Below are 17,539 nucleotides of genomic sequence, written 5' to 3' on the forward strand. Positions count from 1 at the left end.
TCATGCTCCTGCTCAGCCCGTGACATGTCGGCTCGTCACTCACATTTTCCATGCTAGATCTGTCTGAAGCGGTAGCAAGATCATCTGGAATTCAAGGAATAAGTACAAGTTTCCGTCTCCGAAATTCAACCTGGCAAACGTGTTCAAAGATTGCTGTATACAATGAGAACGATTATTGCTGTGAGATCAGATGTAGATCTGAGAACGGCTTGCCGGTGAGTCCTAGCCGAGCTTCCAAAATGGCGAATTCGAGTCGATTCCCACCGATCTCAGAGCGCCAAAATCCCTCATCTTCACCACTTCGTGAATCGTGAAATTCAAAAACAGTACCCAAAAAAAAACCTTGTGGTCTCGGATATGATCTTTTCGAACGGTTCAGCCGGAGCCCGTCGATCTAAACTGAACGTAGAGGTGGAGCACAGTGAGGTTCTCAGAGTGTATTAAAGTTCAGAAACGGTCGAATTTTGCACAAGGGAGGATATCAAAGACGGTACACGGACCATAAGAGAAGATCCACCGTCGAAGAAAAGGCAACCAAATCCATGCATCTCATCTGATAGATGAGATGGAACTCACTTTGAGATCTGACGTTAAGGGAAAACACAGGAAAAGTCTCCACTCAGTTCCAATTGCGATCTTTAACGCGTTCATCTGCATCTCGAGCGAGTCGCTCTTCTTCGGACCTCGAATTTAGTAGCTGATTTTGAGTTTGTTTTTTCTGCGAGTTGAGTTGGGCAGAGAGCTTGCCACCCGTTTTATTGGCCTTTGAGGCTCGTTCCTGTATAAAGATCGTCAGTCAAGCATATCTCGAATCCACATCGTATTCCGATTCTACGCGAGGCTGAAAGTCCGTGCCAATCTTCTGGACAGTCGATGCGCGCTTCGGCCAGAACCGTGCTTACCTCGGCGGCTTTTGCTGCAGCGCTTCTTGCATCTTCCGAACTTGAGGCTCCATCTCTTCCTCCCAGTGCTCGACCAGGGGTACTAGCGGTGATTTTCGGTGGCACGGTGGTCGAGTTGGGTTTGGGCTGAGCACTGGATCCAAGAGTTCTTCCCGGAGTTGAGAAGTTGTCCGGCTTGTTAGCGGACTTGGAGCAAATGTTTCCCATGGTGGTGAGGAATACAGTTTGTGCGCAAAAGACGGTGGACTGCCGTGATCGGGAAAAAGGGGGCAGAAAGGTCAGGGATACAAGTTGAAGAGAAGAAATTTCTCTCAGAAGGGCATGGAGATTCGTCAAAGGTTGGCGGAACATTACCGTCTTACCCGTAACGGTTGTTTGTTTCAAATGACGTTTATCGTGAGGGAGAGCTTGGGTATGTTTCCTGTCACAATACGACTCGACCTGTCACGTCCTGTCACACGCTCCCACGCCCAGCATCAATTCTGTAGGCTTGAGATGCTACACTCTATTTCAACTTCAATAGATATGACCGTCATCAACAAAGTAACCAACACAATGCAGAGGATGCCGTCTTCACTCAAGGTGATTCAAAGGCAGCTAAATGACTCATTTCCTCATGGCTCTAAAAATTACGCCGGTATGGATGGTACTGTCCCGACGATCACCCTTTTGCCGTGGTCACGCTCACACACAAATGGTCAATGGTTCCCCCAACGAAAGAGCTTCGGATTTTCACGACAACGGCGAATCTAGCAAAAGTACTTTTGCTCTTGCCATCGCTGGCCATTGCCACCACATTGTCCAAGAGGAGCCGGCCTCCCATCCTAGAAGGAAACGAGACTGTCTATCCCATTCATCAAGTGGACTGGTCTAAGTCCGATCATGTTGTCAAATGGGTTAATCGCTCACGAGAGCACTAGGCAACTTTGTACCATCCCCACAACCTTGCATAGATTTCTTGACATCGAATCAGCGACGCGTTTGCGTTCACAACGACCTGCATGTTGGAATCCCAACGCCTTCCTTCAATAAATCTATGTGGGGACTCTCTTCGCGCACACGCTGAAGAAATAGTTCTTCTGATGCCTGCCTTCTGCTGTTCCACGTCTGAATCGTCACAACTGATTGGGCACCATGTAATGTCCTCTAAACTGGCAATACTTTTCTATTGGACCGGAGCTCCCATCTTGCAACAATGTCCATTTGATCGACATTCAGTCAATTTTTCCGGTTCGAAGATTTCATTTCCAAATCCATTATTGCAGCGAGCCTGGGTGCTACAACGGGTACACCTCCAAATGGACCCTCCTTGCCCATATGAGGGCTGTTCACAACAAGGATAAGCTCCCGTGCAAATATTGCAGGGAGCTGTTCGCAGACGCCTCTAACAGGCGCCGGCACGAAAAAGCCTGCAACCGAGGACCAGCTGATACCCGGGCCACCAAGTACTACAAATGTGGCTGGAAAGGCTGCGAAAGGGCCCTTGGGGTCCGCATCGACAACGCCAAACGACACATGAAATTTTGCAAGGAGAGAGTGGCCGGGGAGAAAGTCCCACCACCAGGACTTGTTGGTGGGAGGCAACGACAAAATGGCCCTGTAGCCGTGGGCAGGGGAGGACAAACCCCACGAGCAGAGGAGTGCGCTCCTATCGTACAGGAGTCCGCGTCCGCTCCTGTCCACGATATCCAAAAGCACACTCTTTTCAACTTTATCGAAGGGGATGCTCCTCTTCCACAGGAGTACGCTCCAGTTAACAGTGTCGGGGAATATGCTCCTTTGCCAATCCAGGAATACGTTCCTTTCCAAGGGGAGTACACTCCTCAAAATGCTTTGGCTCAGGTGCCACCACCAACCAACGTGGCGCAACAGCAATCCAGCCCTCTTGGAGTGGGTGATTCTTTATACCCCCTTTCATCGTTAACGAGCCAGCAGGAATCTGGCTTTTGGGATATGGCAGCCCCAGTCCAATTTCAACGCTCTTCTTCTGGAAGATATTGATGCTGGCATGCTCCAGCCATTGGTGGATTTGATTGGGTAGTAGGGGCAGCAGGAGCAACAGCAAACGTTCCCCACCTATGATTTTGAAATAGATCCACCTTTGCGATATGTGGACCCCAAGATCATTATATTTTGTATCCAGGGGCCCAGAAAATGGACCGGGCTGCTATGATGTTGCGGAAAATTAGGAGGAAGAATACATTGATATGGGGAATACGCCACATGGGAGCTGTCTGAGGTACGTGGCAAGTGAGTTTTGCGTGAGAGTCAGCCACGATGCCGAACGACAGTCAACAACAAAGAAAGGAATCACAGATATCGACATCAACATGGACAAGTCAACAAATAGTCCTCGATACGATGCCCTCCATTTGCATCTGATGCATTAGACTTGGCTCGGGTTTTGGCTTTTTCAGCTCTGGGATTCTGGGATTGTGTTACTCTATGCAGTATTTAAGATCTAGACTTGCTGAAGCTCCCTGGTATGCATGGGCATGCATGGGGATTTGGATGGACAGCCCAGGGAAACATGATATACATTGAAATTGTATCTTGCCTTCAATGTCTCCCTCATAATTCAGCATTTCTCTTGTAATACAACCTCGACCCTGGGGCAAAGTTACACTCAGGTCACAGGCCGTTCTGGCTCAATAGCAGCTCTCTCAACTCGAGGCAGCAACATTTCGGGTTCCGATAGGAAACATTTCGCCACCAAACCCCCCTTCCCAAAAAGAGCTGCATCTCATTGTTGACACCGCGTGATGCCCTCTCGTTCCCATTGCAGATCCCCTACCTCTGGATATATCACACCGGGTATACTGCAGCCTGATCCCAACTCAAGAACAATCCTGCAGACATGTCCACCTTCGGCGGCTGGGATATTGAATGAAAGACGATCAATAGACTTCCACAATCACTGGACCATCTCTAGGCTGCCTTTCCAAGAATCAATTCATTCCCATGTCTTGGTACTGCCTTTGGCCACCTGACCTTGATAGAGCCTCTGATCTCTTGCACCTTCAGCGCTTCTCTCACCGGCCGGCTCTCGAATATTTAAACCATCTTCCCCTGCTTCACATCATTCACATTTGCGAGTTCTCTCTTCTTATCTCTCAATGTCGTGTGCACAGCACCGTTTCTACACCATATCTCTGCTTCCTTCAGCACTCTTCTACTCTTCATATTTTCTCCCCTTCCCCGTTCGCGCGTCTTCTTGCTCCTCATCTCTACCCCTGTCGCCCCACTTGTCCACCTCTCTTTCATGTCTTATGACATCTCGGCACTGCACTCCCTTACTGTTCCCTGTAAACGTGTTTGTCACAGATTAAACATGCATGGGTATCTTGCAACCTAGGCATACTGAGCAAAAGTGGTAACTTGATCCTTGGGCTGTGTCGCCGTATGGGCGATGGATTACCGGGTCTGAATACAGGAATGGCACTAGCAGCCCCGCAGGATCGTTCTTCCAGTCAAGGGTCATGCTGGCTCTTGATAGAGGGAGAGAGCCCAGGCATTATCCGTTTCCTTTCTTCTTCGTCTTTCAACCACTTTTCATTTCATAACTTCTCAAATTTGGATATTCGGCTGGTTTCCACGTCATGTCTTGATACTTCTTTTGAGCTGACCGAGATGTTCATGTCCATTGTCAACTTGAAGCTGGACAGATGAATGAGCAAGGTAATTGAGGTGGGGGAGGATGCCCATGTTGGAAATGTTTTGCGGGACGTGGAACTCCACCTTATAAGCTATGATCGTATATGGATAAGGCGGGAGGTACAATGGATCCAATGTAGATATGTGTAAATATCAAGCCAAGACTGAAGTCAGAATTCAATGTTCAGCAATTGCTTCTTGATTGCCATACTTTACTGTTTCCTTATTCTCGTCAACTCTATCTCCTTCCATATCAGTGGCACTCCATTCCATCGATCCTCTTTGGTCTTTGTTCAAAGAACAGAATATCTCCCACCACTTCGTTCCGCAGCATCCGCAGCACTCATCGTCCCTTCCTTCAGCAGCCGCATCAACTCCCTCATCGCGTCGTGCACCACCACCTCAGTATCTCCTTCCACCAAAATATACAATTTCGGATTCTCGCCTGGCCCAGGTTCTTTGCCCGCCGGATAAAACGAGCCTTTCGTCGTGATCGAGGTACCCGTGGCTTCGAGGATTTTGGCCACGTTAGTACGGTTCGTGACAGCCCAGCGTGCTTTTTCTGGAGAACGAGACAAGTCAGTCATGTATTCGATTCACGAAGAAAGAGGGGGAAGGGGAACTTACGAGGGAAATCATTGATTTCCAAGGTGGCGTGGAAAGCACCGGCGTCAGGACCTTTGTTGTCGATAGGTACACCGGATCGCATGACTCCCGCTTTAGAGAGTTTTTCATTGATGGCTCCAACGGCTGCTGCCACTTTGTCCATTTGATTCTTCGGCGCAGAGGACGATGTAGATTCACGTTCGGTTTTGTGGACGGTGATTTTGCCATCGAGGTCGATTCCTTTGGGCACATTGGATACATTACTCGAAGGGGTCGCGTCGAAAGCTTTGACACTGGAAGCTGCTTTGGCAAATAAATCGTCGCCAACGTTGGCCTCTTTGCCGTCGTCCTTCTCGTCTTGCTCATCACCTTCTTCACCTGTCTTGAATGTTTTGCGTTCACGAGCTTTGGCGGCATCACGTTCTTGATCGAGTCGTTCCAGACCTTTTCCACCAAAGCCGGAAGCGGCAGCTTTCTCTTTGCCAGCTTTGACTTTCTCCATGAACGAGTCGACGAGTTTTTGAACGGCTTCGGGCACAGGCTGCCCACTCTGCTTCAATGCCTTGGCAATGTCCACCGCATATCTGTCCTGTTCTTCTGTTAAGAAGGTCACAGCGGTTCCAGTATTTCCCGCTCTTCCTGTCCGACCAGCTCGATGGACGTAATCCTCCAAATGATTCGGCGCGTCGTAATTGACGACAAGTTTCAATTGTTTGACATCAAGACCCCGTGCAGCAACAGAGGTGGCAATAAGGATTGGAACAACACCCGCTTTGAAATCATCGATGGTCGAATCGCGGTCGATTTGATCCTTTCCGCCATGAATCGACATACATGGATACCCCTTCTTCATCAAATCTCTGAGAAGACCATCAGCTGATTCCTGTCGATCGACAAAGATGAGAGCACGATCATCCTCGTTTTTGTCGTCTTCGTAGAGCTTCCCGAGGAGTTCAAGCAGCCGGACAAATTTGGTGTTTTCTTCGCGAACTTCAACAACTTGCGTGATTTCTGGTGCAACAACGCTGCGACCACCTACCACGATTTCAACTGGTTTGGTCAACGTCTTCCTCGCCAGGGCTTCCATTTGGCGAGGAAAAGTGGCCGAGAACAATACGGTCTGACGATCGGGCCGAATGTTCGACAAAATTTTCATGACTTGAGGCTCGAACCCCATGTCAAACATGCGATCGGCTTCGTCCAACACAACATAGGTCACACGTTTTAAATTGGTAACTCGTCCACCGTTGGCGGCAAGGAGATCGATCATTCGGCCCGGTGTACAGACGACAATCTCGGCCCCTCGTTTCAAATCGGCGATTTGGTCCTTGATCGGCGCACCTCCGTAGGCACAGACGGCTCTCAAACCAAGAGCCTTCAAAAACGGCTTGCACTCTTTGTGGATCTGCGTGGCAAGTTCTCTCGTGGGGCTCAGGACTAGCCCAATTGGTCCATCAAGTTGCTCCAAAGGACGCTGATCTTTGATATGTCGAAACATGGGAAGGAGAAATGCAATGGTCTTTCCGGATCCCGTTTTAGCCACACCAATAACATCTCGGCCCGACATGACGGCCGGAATGGCCTGAGCCTGGATGCTGGTTGGTGCTTCATAGCCCAGTTTCTGAATGACTTCCAATACCTGGACACCTAGTCCACATTGAGCCCATTTCTGAACAGGCTTCGGCACATCCACTCCGCGGACCTTAATGTTGTCAAGTTCCATCCGCAAATTTGCGACTTCTTCATCTGTCCAGTCAGCCATATCAACGGGCTCGGAGTAAAAATTACGTCGGAAAGGTTGGTATTGGATTTTGGAATGATTGACGGTTGGAATATCCTTTTTCTTCTTTTTCGCGCTGGCGTTGGCAAGCGAGAGGATATTGTCGGGGTTCTCGTCATCAACGGCAGTAAGCTCAACTTCGTCGTCACCGAAAAGTGCTTCTGGCTCGTGTTGCCGAGACTTGGATTTCGTCTTCTGAGGAAATGACTTCATGGCTTTGGGCTGCAAATCTTGCATGAAAGCATCCAATGGATCGACTTCTTCTTCCTCGTTTTGTACGGTCGTATTGGATACCTCCGCAGGCTGAGGCACGCCAGCCATAGTGGCGTCATCGCCGCGTTCAGCTTGACTTCGTTGTTCTGCTGCAGCCCGTGCGGCTGCCATGGCTTCTTCTTCCGTTCCTTCGTCCTCCATGTCGACATCGTCATCACCATCGTCATGCGCGTCTAGGTGAACACCATTGGCGTCCGCATTCTCTTCCAGCGCCATGTTCGGGAGTTTCTCAAGTTTCTTCTTGGTTTCTTCATTCTCCTCCAGATCCAAGGTTTTCTTAGACACATCGGTTTCGGTCGCCGCCTTGCCGAGACCAAACTTTTCCAAGTTGCCCGTCGCTTTGAGAGATTTCGACTTGAGTGGCCCATTTGCGGGTGGCTTTGGAGGGGGCTGCGACAGATCTCCTTTGGTAACATGGCCGTTGGTGAGAGCCGGCGCCGCGATATCGCCTCCAAGAACTTTATTTGAAGCCGACGAATGGTGAGTTGCTTTCTTCACAATGACTTTCGGATCGAATTTGCCTGCGTAAGGAGTGGGAGCGGGCGATGGCGAGTCAGGCGCTGCAGGTGATTGTGGGGAACCGACAGCTGGAGAGATTCCTGCTCTTCTGTCAATCTCATTCAGAATACTTCGTGCACCTCCAGCCGCCTCAAGCTCTCTTTGCTTCTTCGCCTGCTCTTCTGCCTGTTTTTTTTTCCACTGTTCCAACTTTGCAAGCCGAGCCGCTTTTTGTTCCTCAGCTGTGTGTGGTGTAGGAGTAGAGGGTTTCGAAGCCTGTACAAGTTGATGAGTCCTGTAGACATGGCGGAGCATGGTGTAACTCACCTCCCTGGAGACATTACTTGATTCGCGTCTTGAAATTCGATCCCGACTATCATCTCGCTTTCTTTTTCTGGATTCGGTAGACTCGTCTCGTAATCGACGGTCCCCATCGTGAGAATCCTCCCGTCTGAAACGTGTATCTCTGTCTCGACTGCGTCGTCGATCATCTCGATCTCTTGAGCGTCTTCGATCCCTTGACCTATCTCGTCTCGAATAATAATAGTCGTCATCTCTTCGACTGTCATAACGGCGATCTAGGGAGCGGTCTCGGTGGCGATAGCCATCACGGTCACGGTCACGATCTCGGTCTCGCTCCCGATCGCGGTGGCGTCTCTGATGAAAGAAAATGGTAAGCATCGGTTCCACAAAGTAATGAGTGGTGGAAGAGAACATACATCAGGACTTCGGGACCTTGAATGCCTCCTCCGATGACCTCGGTCATCATCCCGTCGACTCCTCTCATATCGATCCTCATCTCTTCGACTGCGCCTTGACGAGGAATAAGAACTGCCTGCAGGTGATGGTGAGCGAGTGTCCCCGTGCCTAGCCATTCCTATGGCTGCAGATAAGTGAGCTTTACTGCTTGAATCGCAACCAGGACCAGGCTCGAATGGGATTTTAATTTTTATTATTTTTTTCCTTTTAGGTTGTCACAAAAAAATCGGAGAGCAGGGTTATGATGCCCATGGAGGATTGATGGACAAGGAGTCAAGGTATGGAGCCAATGAAGACTGCCTTTCCGCCGCCGTTATATATGTCCGCAATGTACAGCAACGCAGGATGTTGCTATCATGGCTGCAAGATGGGAAGGTTGAAAGACTTCTTCAGCTGTCCCCGCTCAGCCGGAGCCATTTGCTAAGACAGGACTTGGCATGGGTTACTTAAGCAGATCTTCTTCACGTGACTGTGACGTCCCCGAGCCACATGCGCGCGTGGAGTCTCCGTCGTAAGGCCCCAGCCTCTCAGGGCGGGATTGCCAGCACCTGATATCATCCACCATCTCAATGCCCACCTCCTTGGGTTGAAATCATTCTTCCAAATTCGGTGTCATCATTTCTTCGCGAGGTCGCCATGACGGCCGCACACCTTTCTTCCCGGACGCTGTCCAAACAGCTTCTAGCCAGGTCGACTGGGGCGTTCACGCGACCTTTTGCAACCAACTCTCTTCTACGCGTTAATTGCAGCTGCACCCCCAACAATGAACCTTCCGACCATCGCCGCGGCTACGTAATCCTCTCATCGATCTCGAAAGTAGTTAGATCATACGCGACAGCTGCAGGGAAGCCTGTGAGCAAGCCAAAGGCTCACACTGGACGCGTACCTGCGAAGTCAAAGCGCACTGCGATCACAACCCCCCGAAAAGCAAAATCAGCAAAGAAGTCCACCAAAAGAGCCAAAAAGAACACTGTCAAGAAGACCAAGCCGAAAGGTAGAAAGCCACCTAGCAAATCTGCTCTCCTCCAGAAAGCACGAAAAGAACAAGCCGAGTTGCGTGCCACAGCTTTACTCGATGAACCAAAACTGCTTCCTGAGACAGCGTGGACACTAGTATTTGCGGAGGAAGCAAAGAAACATGGAGATGTCAAGAGCAAAGCTGCTGCCGCCGCTGACAAGTACAAGAATTTGTCAGCTGAAGAGCGCGAGGTAAGGCGATCTTGCCGGCGAATGGATCTTCTCGTGCTAACGCATTTCCAGCGATACAATCACGAAGCCAATGCGAACAAAGAGAAGAATGCACAGGCATACAAGCAATGGGTTCAGAGTTACACTCCACTTGAGATCAAGAATGCCAACACTGCTCGACGTCAACTCCAGCGAAAAGCCAAAGCGGATGGAAAGAAGACCACGTACTCGGGTATCAAGGACGACCGAACGGTGAAACTTCCAGTGACAGCCTATGCCTACTTTTTCCAAAATCGTCATGCATCTGGCGACTTCAAAGGAGTATCCATTGGAGAGATAGGGAAATTGGTTGGTCAGGAGTGGAAGAGCCTGTCATCCTCTGAAAAGCAGGTAAGTCTCACTTTAAAATTTATCCAGCTTTGGTTTGTCTAGCCGTACTCATGGTCTTCTTCATCAGATATACAATGACAAGGCCGACTCGGACAGAAATCGATACGTGGAAGAATATAAAACTGTGTACGGCATCGACGCTCCTCGTGTCAGATCTAGAGCAACATAAATATCCTCGTCTCAGACAATCGATCGTCTCCACATCGTTCCAACCACTTCGTTTCGATTCCAAATTGCATCGGGATGGGCGGTTGCTGCCTCTTGCGCCTGAGCCGTCAACGCTCTCAAATGTGTTCTCTTCCCGTCCGACAAACATTTTCTTGGGATTCTTCGGTCTCACAATTCAAGTACGTGGAGTTTTGCGGAAGGATGACAGTTCTTTTCGCTGTATCATACCTAAGGGTGTGCCATTTGTATGGGACAAAGGTGCACAGGGCTTGTATCTCCACTACTACTTGAAAATTGTCTTGTGTTCGTTGTACAAAGGGACCGGGGAATGGTGTATCTCGTCAGCAGGGCGCTGGCTTGGTGTGTGCTGTGCTTGAGACTATGGATCGGAAATGGATATCACGGAAATATGACAAAGCGCACAAAATTGGCCATAAAGGAAATAGGACCATATGACTGGGTCTTGTTCCATGTTCAAATCTACCTCGAAATCTAGCATTGTGACAGACTTTTCTTCCGCCGAGTGGTTTTACCAAACGTGGCGCTTAGAACACACAAAACTGTAGTTGACCCAGGAGAAGAATTGGACGGATTCATTCCTTTTTCCGCCCTTCAACTGGCTTCTCTTCTTCCAGCATGTTTCTCCGACTCCTCAGCGTAAGCCACAGACTCCTACCCGCGCCCTCAAGGGTACTCGTAATTCCTGCACCAAGTCCTTGCAAGAGAGCCACCAACTGAGCACGCAACCCGTCAATTCCGCCATCAATGCTCCCAACCCACCGAGTTCCTTCCATGTCAAAGACTTGTCCATCGATCCTTGCGCCGAGAAGAAGCAGCTTCTTTAATCCATCCTGGACTGGAGGGTCATATAGGGATGGAACTGCTCGGCGTGTAGGAGCGGGGAAATTAGGTGCTTGTGGTGACAAAATGGACAAGGCAGTCTTGATGTGCAAAGGTGAGACAGCCGGAAAGGTTAAAAGAGCGACCGCACCCGACAGAAGAGGGGTCAAGGGATGTTCGTTCTGATGTTCCTGCGCTGTTCGATAGGCCGCTTCAGAGAGCGCATGTCTCAATGACGGATCTTCCTTTTCTGAATGTCTCCCGGATAGCTCTTCCATTGGTTCATGAGGTAGGTTGCTAGGTTTGAAATACTCGGCGATGCGGAGAGCTGGTTCGAAGATGTTCGTCTTAATGACCTGTAGTTTGATATGTTCTCCAATGAGATCTTCTGCCGGTGCACCTTGGGCGACAAGTTGCTGATCAATCTTTTGCAGAGCGGTTGTCAATTCACGTCGAATGCCCACCCATTCTGTCGCTTTAAGGTTGGTGTGTTGGAAGAGGACGATGAGTGGTGTTGTTTGCAGGAGGGAGACGTACGATCGTAGGAGTTGCGACTTTCGGTGCGCGGGACTTCGATGGGACGGAGGCTGGCTAGGAGGGTATTGTGATAATGTTGGCATAGAAGCACGCATTTGCGCGTCTGGGGGTGCTGGTGTTGTGGCAACTGTCGCATATTGACATCGCCCACAGGTATAGGTGGTCTGCTCGAGATGAAGCTCTGCCAATTGCGCAAGAGAACGTAGTCGTAGTCGTGGAGGCATATAGACGTATTATGAAATGCTCGACACTTGAGAGGCAGGAGAATACGCTTTCAATGTGATAGATGCTTCAATGGGAGAATCTCCCGATGGATTTTCTTGGCATAAACTACTTTTCCGTTTTCGGGAAGAATTCTGGTACCGCCCTGAGAGACTGAGCAAGGCCGAGACTAGCAAGCCTTGTCTAATCAAAACGCAATGATACACGAAGCTCGATCTCCTTCCGTGTCTTCGTCCTTGGGCACAGCTTTCGCCGAGAAAAATGGCGAAGCCAAATACGCAGTTGCCATATGTACGTACCAACTTGCCCGTACTACTGCAGATTGTGTTGAATACTTCCCGGGATGCTAGCCTTGGCGGCCTCCCATCACCGGTCTTCGCCCTTGTTACGCGACACTGAGGGTGAATTCCCCCGCTGTGAAGGAGTATAAACGTGCCCTTTCGTCGTAACCAAGTCATGGGCCTCGTTTTCTAATTCAGCTTTTCCGAGGCATCGACGACCATATCGCTTTTGGCAATGGCGACATCACCTCCGCAATATGTCTCTATAGCTCCTCTCCTTAAAAAGCTATCTGCCCCCAGACCGCAAGATAATTATGTCAATGCGGAAGATATTGCGCTCGCTTTCTCAAGGACCTTCGAGAATCAACTGAACGCCACGCAACTGGCAGCGCTCCTGACCCTACTGCATTCCACAGGCAAGGACCGTCACCCCGATGTGATTGCGAAGTGCGCGGAAAGCATGCGAAACGCGGCGAATCAGGCAGACAAGCAGCGATTGAGAGAAGTGGTCGGAAAGAGGAAGCGTGAATTGGGAACATATCGAGGAGGGTTATGCGATATTGTAGGAACTGGAGGAGACTCGCACGCCACCTTCAACATTTCCACCACATCATCAATCATTGCTTCCCCGATCTTGATGATGGCAAAACATGGAAATAGAGCTCAGACTTCAATGTCGGGATCGGCAGATGTTCTGAATGCAATACCTCCCATACCACCCAAGATTGAAGCCTTGACCGCAGAGCTTCTACCCGAGGCATACGAGCACACTAATTACACCTTTCTATACGCCCCCAACTTTCATCCTGGAATGAAATATGCTGCGACGGTACGACGAGAACTGGGCCTTCGCACTATTTTCAATCTGATGGGTCCCCTTGCCAACCCTGTCGAGGCACATATTGAAGCTCGAGTGGTCGGAGTGGCGTATCAAGAATTGGGACCTGTGTTTGCGCAGGCTCTGCAATTATCCGGCACAACAAAGGCCCTGGTGGTTTGCGGTCAAGAAGATCTCGACGAAATCAGTTGTGCTGGGAAAACAAATTGCTGGTTGTTGAGGGAATCGGAAAATCCAGACTACAAGGGAGATAAAGACGAAGACTCGAGTGATGGTGATGATGAAGCTGCTCCAAAATACCTGGCCCATGTGGAGACTTTTGAACTCGAGCCAGCCGATTTTGGTCTTCCTGCGCATCCGTTATCGGCGGTGGGTGGTGGAAAATTGCCCAAACAAAATGCTGCCGTTCTGATGAGCATTCTCCGCAATGAGAGAAGTCCAGACGATCCAATATTACATTTTGTCCTGATGAATGTCGCGGCTCTATTTGTCGTAAGCGGCGTCTGCGAAGCAGATACCTGTCACAGTGGCGAGGTCATAAAGGAGAGAGGTCCAGCAGGAGGAAGATGGAAGGAGGGTGTGAGAAAGGCTAGATGGTGTATCGAGAGTGGGAAGGCCCTGGAAGAATTCGAAAAGTTCATAGAGTTCACCAACAGACTGTAGATCGAGTGTCTCAAAAGTTTCTTTCGCAGCATCACGTCCTCGGATTCCTTTCGACGACGTTCCCATCGTCCTGCATCTATGCTTGTCCTGAAACGAGTCCCCACCTAACGCCGGCGCTGTGCCAGAGGAAGTTTGTCTCGAGTTCATGCTCTCATCGACCTTGGCGTCGGATCGTTGATCGTTACATTCATGCATCATCGAGCCTCGAATTGCACCATTCTATGTTTCTGTTAGTAAGGGAATCAACGACTCTCGAAACTGGCTGCATACCGCTTGGTTCTCTCCTTGTAGAGAACTCTATGGCCGCACATACTGCATCGTATGGCATCACCTCTTCCTAGACTGACTTTCGCAGCACACTCGCCACAAACATATTGAACTGTTGGACCACCGGATGCATCCCCTGCAGCGTAGCCACTAGCATACTGATTGTAACCACCGGACTGGGTTGGAAGTTGATAGGCTTCTCGTTGAGACATTGTGACGGGGAGGAAGAGAACTGGAATAATGATGCTGAAAATCTCTCGAGGGGTTTGCGACGGCAGGATCTTGTATAATGCTGGTTTAACAAATTGCGCAAGGTAGAAACTTCGGGGGCAAACACTTGTGATATGTGGCGACGCCAAGGCTTGTAAAGACCTTCGGAAGCGTTGTACGCTTCGTACACGCTTCGAAAGTATATAGTCTGACGGTCCCCTGGACCCTTCGAAATAGGACAAGTCCTCCGTAAAATCACATCTGGTAGCAACGCCTTCGACAGTCCTCTACCCTGGACTGAGGTCCGCAAGGGCCTCTACGCCACTCTCAAGGAGGAGAGAGGCGTAGTCGGACGATCCAAGAGGTCTTTGAACGACTAGACCTCAATTCGAAGCAAATCCAGAGCGTTGAGACGAAACCGACGACGATAACATCGCAACTCCTTCGAAGAATGTCTTTACCCTGTGAAATGGTCTCTTCTTCCGCGAGGATAGGATGCCTCCTCATCCCCCTCGGAGACCCCGACAACAGGAGAGCCCTCTGAACGACGCTGGGCGGAGAAAGAATTCTTCGAAAAGGTCGCCACGCATGAGTCACTCTATCAGTGGATCCCGAAAACATCCTCTTGCCTCTCCTTCGTATCTCGAAATTTGCCACTCTTTCGAGGTCTTTGAACGTCTAGACCTCCACAACTGAGACATACGAAGGCCGGAAGCGATCTCGACCTCGAGAACATCCGGACCAGACCGAGGAATAATGACGAAACGCCACTGAACCCTCAGGTCTCGACCGTTCCATTACCCTGAGGAGGAATCTACACGGTTCCAGACCTTCAAGATGTTATCTTCGACGGGGATTGACGGGAATATGGAAGCTGAAAAGTGGTGGCAAGGCCACTCGGTAAGGAACACCTTCGGTATAGTGGCGGCTTCAGAGTGCAAACGATGAAGACCGGTCCGAGATAGCGCCCTCGCTGGACGAGGTAGACAGCTCCTATATAAGAATGTGCCCCTTTCGAGGCCATCATTTTCCCTTTTCCATTCTCTCATCGTTCCTTTCTCTTATCCTCTGTGCTTCGAACATTCCAAACCAGCCCGGAACTTCACGTTCAAATGCCGTGCCCTTCCAATCGAAATGGACACCGATATGACCAACGTCGACGGGAGCCCGTTCCCCTCGTTTAGGCAGAACGCTTACCCACAAACTTCTACCGGAATCCCGCCAACTTTCCCGGTACCCTCGTCTTCTGGATTCCAAGCCACCCCTTCAACGTCCCAACAGGGACAAGCCGACCCGACAACCCTCGAGGCGGTCGTCCCCCTCGAGCTCTTTCAAAACATCGGAGGGGCGGGAGTCGAAAAGCCCCCGAAGTATGGAGGGCAAAGGGAGAACGACGCCGCTCGAGTCTGGCTAATCGGGATGGAGAGATGGCTTTGGGCCAAGGAAATCCTTCTGCGAAGAAACCTTACGGGTCCCGAAAGGATTGCTCTAACGACTTCGTACCTCGAAAAGGCCGCTGCCGCGTGGTGGAACCTAACCTATATTCACAACATAGACCACCAAGGGCACCAGCTTCGGATCCAGTCCTGGGCCGAATGGAAGAACACCTTCCTCAGCCAATTCGGCGACGTCAGGACCCAAGACCAACGGCGAGACGAGTTCGACTCGCTTCGGCAGACAGGTACCGTCCAAGCGTTTCGGCAGGCCATTGAATCTCGACGTCTTTACCTTGAGCCACGTCCTTCTGACGCCGATTGCTTGCTTGTCTTCAAACGTGGCCTGAAGACGTCTATCCGGAACCGTATCGAAATCCTTCCTGACTCGATTGTGCCAGGGACTTACACTAAGTATGTGGAATTCGCCGATAAAAGCGAACGAGAGATGCTTGCCACCTCTAACCGCGTTCCCTTTTTCAAGTCTCGCTATGGAAAACCGGCGACTTCGACATCTAATGGTGCCTCTCACGCACGCAATTCAGCAGCACCTCGACGTGACCACGATGGTGACGTCGAAATGACACTCAATGGTATGCGTACCCAGCCGAAATCGGGCAACGCCACCAGTGGGCAAAAGGCTTCGAGCAAAGCACCTCCTTCCCGCCAAAAGTGCCGTGAAGAGAACCTCTGCTTCGGTTGCGGCGAGCCCGGCCATCAGAAGAAAGACTGTCCGAAAGCTAATCAGTCGACCCGTCGAGGACATAGGGGAAAAGGGAAGGGTCGTCAAGCGTAGGGGAACCTGACGACCATAAAGCTCCAGACCCCTCGAAGCATATTGGAGTTGCGCCCCTAGAGGCTGAGTCCCTCACTGCCAACCCCTGGGACGTCTCCCTCGCGGCTGCCAATACCTTCGATAAGGACCTGGAACGCTTGCAAGGACATAATCTTGCAAGTGGAAACCTCGGTTGGACGCAGAACCCGTACCCCGTCAGTATCCTCTTCGACACTGGTTCCGATATCTCCTACGTCTCGAAGAAAGTGGTCAACCGGCTTCAAGGAGATCTAAAGATCTTGGAGACCAACACCCTTCGTGTGCGCTTGACCAATGGAGAGACAACTACGACGAACCAGCAACTGACTATTGGCCTCACTATTGGAACTTTCCGAGCACGTTCTACTCTTCGAATTCTAGATTGGGATGCCTACGATGTCATCCTAGGTCTCGACTGGCTTCAGAAGCACGAAGCTTCATGGGATTTCGCGCGCTCGTGCGTGACACTACGAAATGGAAGCAGAAAATCCACCGCTGTCGAACTGAGACCCTTTCGAACCATCGACTACGAAGGTCTCAAGGAAGTTGGGTTAAATCTTCTCAGTTACCGAAGAGCGGAAAAGGCCCTTCGCAAGCCGCCCGCTCAAGACCGTCCACCCGTTCTGTACATTGTGGAGTCTCCGAAGAAAGAACAAGATTCATCACCCATTCCTTCCGTCAAGAACCCACGATTTCGACACCTCTTACAACGCTTTCAACACGTTCTCAAGGAAGTTTTACCCTCGAAATTCCCTCGTACTCGAGAAATCAAGCACGAAATTGATACCGGAACTGCCAAACCTATCAATTTGCCCTACTATCCCCTCTCGAAGGAACATCGAGACGAGTTGGACAGACAGATCAGGGATCTCCTCGAACAGGGCTTGATTCAACCATCTCGAAGCCCGTGGGGATTCCCTGTTCTCTTCGTGCCGAAACCTGGTGGAAAGTGGCGAATGTGCATTGATTACCGCTTGCTCAACAACGTTACGGTGAAAGATGCATATCCACTACCTCGTATTCAAGACTGTCTCGATACGATCGGAAAAGCCAAACTGCTTTCGAAGATTGACCTCACCCAAGGGTATTATCAGATCGAAATGGCCGAAAATGCCATCGAAAAGACTGCCTTTAATACTCGAAGTGGCAAATATGAGTTTCGCGCTATGCCCTTCGGCCTGACCAATGCCCCATCAACTTTCCAGAGGATCATGAA

At 50.3% G+C, this 17,539-nt stretch overlaps 7 protein-coding genes across 7 annotated transcripts; 3 read left to right on the plus strand and 4 right to left on the minus strand.

Annotated features, from left to right (window-relative positions):
- Window positions 1–619: 619 nt before the first annotated feature.
- Window positions 620–1,109, minus strand: Z518_07812 (uncharacterized protein; the record flags this gene model as incomplete). Its single annotated transcript, XM_013415940.1, has 2 exons — window positions 620–778; window positions 903–1,109. The coding sequence occupies 2 exons, from the start codon at window positions 1,107–1,109 to the stop codon at window positions 620–622; spliced, it is 366 nt and encodes a 121-aa protein (XP_013271394.1).
- Window positions 1,110–2,219: 1,110 nt separating this feature from the next.
- Z518_07813 (uncharacterized protein) lies at window positions 2,220–3,091 on the plus strand (the record flags this gene model as incomplete). Its single annotated transcript, XM_013415941.1, has 2 exons — window positions 2,220–2,792; window positions 2,996–3,091. 2 exons carry the CDS (start codon window positions 2,220–2,222, stop codon window positions 3,089–3,091), a joined length of 669 nt encoding a protein of 222 aa, XP_013271395.1.
- Window positions 3,092–4,849: 1,758 nt separating this feature from the next.
- Z518_07814 (uncharacterized protein) lies at window positions 4,850–8,394 on the minus strand (the record flags this gene model as incomplete). Its single annotated transcript, XM_013415942.1, has 2 exons — window positions 4,850–5,118; window positions 5,184–8,394. The coding sequence occupies 2 exons, from the start codon at window positions 8,392–8,394 to the stop codon at window positions 4,850–4,852; spliced, it is 3,480 nt and encodes a 1,159-aa protein (XP_013271396.1).
- A 714-nt stretch (window positions 8,395–9,108) lies between these two features.
- Window positions 9,109–10,219, plus strand: Z518_07815 (uncharacterized protein; the record flags this gene model as incomplete). Its single annotated transcript, XM_013415943.1, has 3 exons — window positions 9,109–9,681; window positions 9,733–10,050; window positions 10,118–10,219. 3 exons carry the CDS (start codon window positions 9,109–9,111, stop codon window positions 10,217–10,219), a joined length of 993 nt encoding a protein of 330 aa, XP_013271397.1.
- A 592-nt stretch (window positions 10,220–10,811) lies between these two features.
- Window positions 10,812–11,819, minus strand: Z518_07816 (uncharacterized protein; the record flags this gene model as incomplete). Its single annotated transcript, XM_013415944.1, has 1 exon — window positions 10,812–11,819. The coding sequence occupies one exon, from the start codon at window positions 11,817–11,819 to the stop codon at window positions 10,812–10,814; it is 1,008 nt and encodes a 335-aa protein (XP_013271398.1).
- Window positions 11,820–12,333: 514 nt separating this feature from the next.
- Z518_07817 (anthranilate phosphoribosyltransferase) lies at window positions 12,334–13,599 on the plus strand (the record flags this gene model as incomplete). The annotated part of the gene is made up of 1 exon (XM_013415945.1): window positions 12,334–13,599. One exon carries the CDS (start codon window positions 12,334–12,336, stop codon window positions 13,597–13,599), a length of 1,266 nt encoding a protein of 421 aa, XP_013271399.1.
- Window positions 13,600–13,793: 194 nt separating this feature from the next.
- Z518_07818 (uncharacterized protein) lies at window positions 13,794–14,078 on the minus strand (the record flags this gene model as incomplete). Its single annotated transcript, XM_013415946.1, has 2 exons — window positions 13,794–13,818; window positions 13,870–14,078. The coding sequence occupies 2 exons, from the start codon at window positions 14,076–14,078 to the stop codon at window positions 13,794–13,796; spliced, it is 234 nt and encodes a 77-aa protein (XP_013271400.1).
- Between the last annotated feature and the right edge of the window lie 3,461 nt (window positions 14,079–17,539).

The sequence above is a fragment of the Rhinocladiella mackenziei genome (genome assembly GCF_000835555.1).
Source record: "Rhinocladiella mackenziei CBS 650.93 unplaced genomic scaffold supercont1.5, whole genome shotgun sequence".
NCBI lineage: Eukaryota > Fungi > Ascomycota > Eurotiomycetes > Chaetothyriales > Herpotrichiellaceae > Rhinocladiella > Rhinocladiella mackenziei.